At 28.0% G+C, this 4,869-nt stretch overlaps 1 protein-coding gene across 2 annotated transcripts in view; it reads right to left on the minus strand.

Annotated features, from left to right (window-relative positions):
* bgm (acyl-CoA synthetase bubblegum family member 1) overlaps nucleotides 1–3,520 on the minus strand; it is a 9,599-nt gene extending 6,079 nt beyond the window's left edge. The window contains exons 1-2 of one of the 2 annotated variants that reach the window (XM_018462113.1): nucleotides 3,467–3,520; nucleotides 60–108 (exon numbers count right to left, since the gene is read on the minus strand). In XM_018462113.1, the coding sequence (XP_018317615.1) occupies nucleotides 60–105 (46 nt within the window). In that variant the 5' untranslated portion in view covers nucleotides 106–108; nucleotides 3,467–3,520. The other variant, XM_018462114.1, reaches the window with a different exon arrangement.
* Nucleotides 3,521–4,869: the final 1,349 nt, after the last annotated feature.

Below are 4,869 nucleotides of genomic sequence, written 5' to 3' on the forward strand. Positions count from 1 at the left end.
ATTGATAAATTCAATTACTATAAAAAAAACTTTTTAAAAATATATTGTGACAAAATTACCATCGAGGCCGGTTTCACTAAACGATGCATATCTAGCCGATTTCATCTTCTGCAACAAGTTTTACATTCAGTTCGTTATTTAAATGTTAAAATGTTGTGACATTTATTTTATTTTACGTGAATTTGAAAATAAAGCGTGGCACTGCTTATCTACTTCATGTTTTAATAATAACCATCCAGAGATTGGGTCAGGAAGAAAATATACTAATATCAGTAATTATTAAAAAAGAAAATTTATAATATACAATAGCTTTTTAAATACAGGAATCTTATGGAAAAGTAGGTCAGTATCAAATTAGTTTCTCATTGTGAATATCAATCACATAACTTTTTCTTTAAAGGTCGCAACACAGACTTTTGTATAACGTATAGTGCATAAGAGAATTAACCAATCAAAGTTCCTCTTTTTCGTGAAATAAAAGGAAAGATTCTGATTGATTATCATAACAAGCATAATTGCATAATATTTGTACAAGCAAATTTTTAAAAGTTTGTGATATATTTTTTATGTTCGAGCTATTTTTTTTACAATTTTAATTGTAAAAAATATATGTATATTTAAAAAATTTACTATAAAATATATTTCATAAAAAATTAAATTTAATAATAAAAAGCTTAAAGAAGTCATTGAAGAAACGAAAAATGTTATAAACCGATGTATAGGTATTTGTATGTTATAGAGAGGTTCCCAAAATTCGCGACCAAACATACTACAGCAAGAAATAAAAAAAATTAAATTAAAAAGTTATAGTTTTTTATTTTAAGCAATAGTTTTTGAAATAATAAGGATTTAAAATATTTAAATGGCCCATTACAAATTACGTTTAGATGGTCACCTGTGAGAGCACGCTGAAATGCGCTGGCTCCCTAGCGCTAAAATCACATGCGATGCTCGATTTTTTTAACTAAAGGCATGTATGTATGATGCTATGCTTGTTTTGATGCATGCCGTCTGACGTTTGACAGATAACTACGAAATTAGTACAATTGTTTCTATTCTGAAGATGCTGTCAATCGCAGTCAATCGCCTGTTCGATCACGTGACAGTTTTTAATCTTTTGATTGGAGCTTGCAAGCCTAGGAAACAAGCTATGAAGTAATGTATAATAAATGCAGAAGTCATACATATCGACATGCCGTGCTCAATGTATGAACCTTATATTCCAGCACGCATCAGAGGCATGTATATCATTTAAGAAATCGAGCATCGTGTGTTTTTAGCTTTATATTACTTCATGCGCGACTCATGAAAAGATAACTATCTAAACATAGGCTGTAATTAGCCATATTTGAACTCATTCTCTAAAAAATTAGTATTTATAATTACCAAAATTATGATTATTACTACTATAATATTAGTAATAATAACTATATATAGTTCTAGCAACAAATGTGTATTATACATGTAGTTGACAACCTAAAATGACTATAATTATACACGTACAATTGGAAAAAATGTGTTGAATTTAACATAAACGCATGTCCCAAACGGTCCACTTAAATTTTTGAGTTAATTTTACATAAGATGAATATGTTAGAAGGTAACACAAATATTATGTAAGAGAATAAATACAAAGAAAAATAACATCGACATAGTTTTTAAATATATACCGTGGGAACATATTTTTTTTTTTTTTTTTTTTGAGAAAATTAACATTTATAATCTGTTGAATCAACACATATTTTATTCATTTATCTTAGAATTTACGTTTTAAAACATATTTTTATGTACTTGTTCATTTACTTATAAATTGTGTCATTTTAACACTAAGAAACATTGAATATTCAATTTCACAAAAAATCTTTAAATAATATAATCACATTATGTTAAATTAACACCCGAATATGTTAAAAAATTCAACATAAACTGTTAATATAAACGTGAGTGGACCGTTTCGAATACAAATACACAAATTTTTTTACTGTCTAGTTATTATAAATACAAAACTACAAAAATAATTAAAATTACTACGAAAATTCAAATTATTACAACTTTATAATCATGTTTTGGGACAACCTTATTTTTTATGGTTGTAATTTATATTATGGCTATAATAACTATGATTATGGTCATTTTAAGTTATCAACTATACATATTTGTTGTTAGAACTATACATATGGTTATTACTAATATTGCAGTAATAATCGTAATTATAGTAATATGTAATTATAATTACAAATACCAAAGATTTATTTTCTTTTATTGTATAGTTCATGTTACATGTATCATAGATTTTCAGTATTGGCAGTGTATAGGTCTGTTCTTTATTCCTGCAATCTCTGAACTAGTGCACACGGTGCAATAAGTTGAAGTGAAACAAATATACGTTTGTTTTCCTTCAGTTTATTGCACTATATGCACCAGTTTAGAGGGTGCAGGATAATAAAAAACAGATCTTATATCAGAACACAGCTATTATCATTTATGCATGAGTAACGAGTGCAGTAATATTAATAAGCGCTAGTAAGCGCGAACTTCAGCTAAATATTTAAACTCTTCATGAGACTTTTCATGAAGTCCAAATAGCTTAAATTCATAGAAAATTCTAAATGTATTGAAAAAAATATATATTATCAGATTTAGATACATAATATTATATATTCAGAAGTTTCTTTTCATGAAGTTTTCCTAGCAATACTTTTGCATTGATTTCATAAGTGTGTTTATCAGAAATATTATTTCGCAGATACCTCTTAGGACTTCTAAAAATCATTTTTAAATAATAACCACAAAGATTTTTATGTAAAACAACGCTCTGTAATGTTTTTCTTTAAAAATATTGAAATTCACGTTATTCGCTTGTTAAAAAACACCAATATAAGACATTAATAAAATTTACATTTAATTATTATATTTCATGGAAAGTCCAAATAGATACAGAATCTAATTTCTAAAGAAACTAGATTCTGTAAAAATATAATGGATACCCACTTTATCATCATATTCAAATAGTCACATCATAATGTCTCTTTTTATTTAAATAATTTTTTCCATTTTAAAAACTGTCTTAATTACTTTAAATGTGTTTTATATATTAAACTCAGATTATAAATTATCGTTTGCTATATAATTGACTTGATCTGATTAACTATAAAATAAAAAATCCCAAGAAATAGATAAAACAGGTCTCACATTAGAATCTTTTTCTTCATATACACATACATGATATATATCCTTTTATTGCATTAATTCTTTTTATTTAATAAAAAGAAATTATTGTTACTTCTTTTTCTCTTTTATAGTTTTAGTTATTTCTTAAATTTTAATTAATTGATTTATCAAATAAAATTTACATCTTATATCAAATAATTTTGCTCAATTGCTTTAGATATTTACTCTTATACGCATTCACCTTGCCTTCCTCGCTTTTCAATTATCTAAGACTCTAAACACTTCCTCCACGTACTCAAGGTATGGATTACTCCGGCCGAATCACTCCGTCTCGTACGACAGCTCTTGCAATACTGACCAAGAACTTAGTCCATCTATGTTGATCACGCTGTACAACTAATTGATACATGAAATACGATTTCAGTGTGTATGTTTGATTCTGATTCAGTTCTCTAAAAATTGATTTTCGAAAATTAGAGAATTGGTTCTCCAATTGCTTTGATTTTTAAAGTAGATTGATTCATTTAATAAGAAATTGCGCGGGCGGGTGTAATTTTCGATTTCTTCATTATGTTCACTTTCAGAAGATACAGTGGTTGAGATGCATTCTCAACTGCGTTTCGAGAGAGAGAGAGAGAGAGAGAGAGAGAGAGAGAGACGTACTATAATAATTTATAATAAAACTGAACAGGGTACTTATCATGGAACATATAGGAATGAATTCCGATCGGAATTATTCTGTTTTCCCTAGAAAACACAATAGAAATCTAGGGAATAATTGAATAATTCCGATCGGAATCTATTCTGATTTTTTCCATAATGATATATGATAAGTGCCCTGTTCGCGTTACGTATGCCATAGATTCTTATAGCGTTGTGTTCCTGTTTTCTGAACGCAGCAATTTAATCGAATTTTGGCTACCATAGATGTTCAAGAATTTAAGGTAAATTATTTGTATCCCTATAGCTTACCGAATGTTAAACAAAGATGAAATGATATCTAAATATATCCATACATCCGAGTTTTTGAACACAGTCGATGGTCCCGGGGCCCTATTATATAATCGAACCTTTAGACTTTACATAATAATTCAACTCATACAAGTGCTAAAAGAAAATCAGATTTCATTTTAACATATAATAACAAGTTGCAATAATTTTTTTTATGAATACATTGCTGCATATTAATATTCCTGAGAAAATGAAAAAAATATCAATTGAAAATTATCATTATTTACAAATCAGATAGTACAATCAGATAGCAAAATAATGAACCAATCAGAATATGAAATAAAAAACTCTGATTAGTTAATTCTCTTATGCTTCATGCGTTAAGTAGCATTATGCAAAAACTTGCTGCGACTTTAGAAATACAACAACCACTAACTGGCCAGCACCCCTATTCTGTAACTTCTAACGACAATGTCGATATCGTTACGTGTCGTTATACAGATATTTTATATGGTGAAAAAGTTGCGCAACGACATGTAACGATATCGACATTGTCGTTAGAAGTTACAGAATAGGGATGCTGGCCAGTTAGTGGTTGTTGTATTTCTAAAGCCGCAGCAAGTTTTTGCATAATGCTACGTAACGCATGAAGCATAAGAGAATTAACTAATCAGAGTTTTTTATTTCATATTCTGATTGGTTCATTATTTTGCTATCTGATTGTACTATCTGATTTGTAAGTAATGA

Source organism: Mycetomoellerius zeteki, unplaced genomic scaffold (assembly GCF_001594055.1).
Source record: "Mycetomoellerius zeteki isolate Tzet28-1 unplaced genomic scaffold, Tzet1.0 scaffold135, whole genome shotgun sequence".
NCBI classification, from domain to species: domain Eukaryota; kingdom Metazoa; phylum Arthropoda; class Insecta; order Hymenoptera; family Formicidae; genus Mycetomoellerius; species Mycetomoellerius zeteki.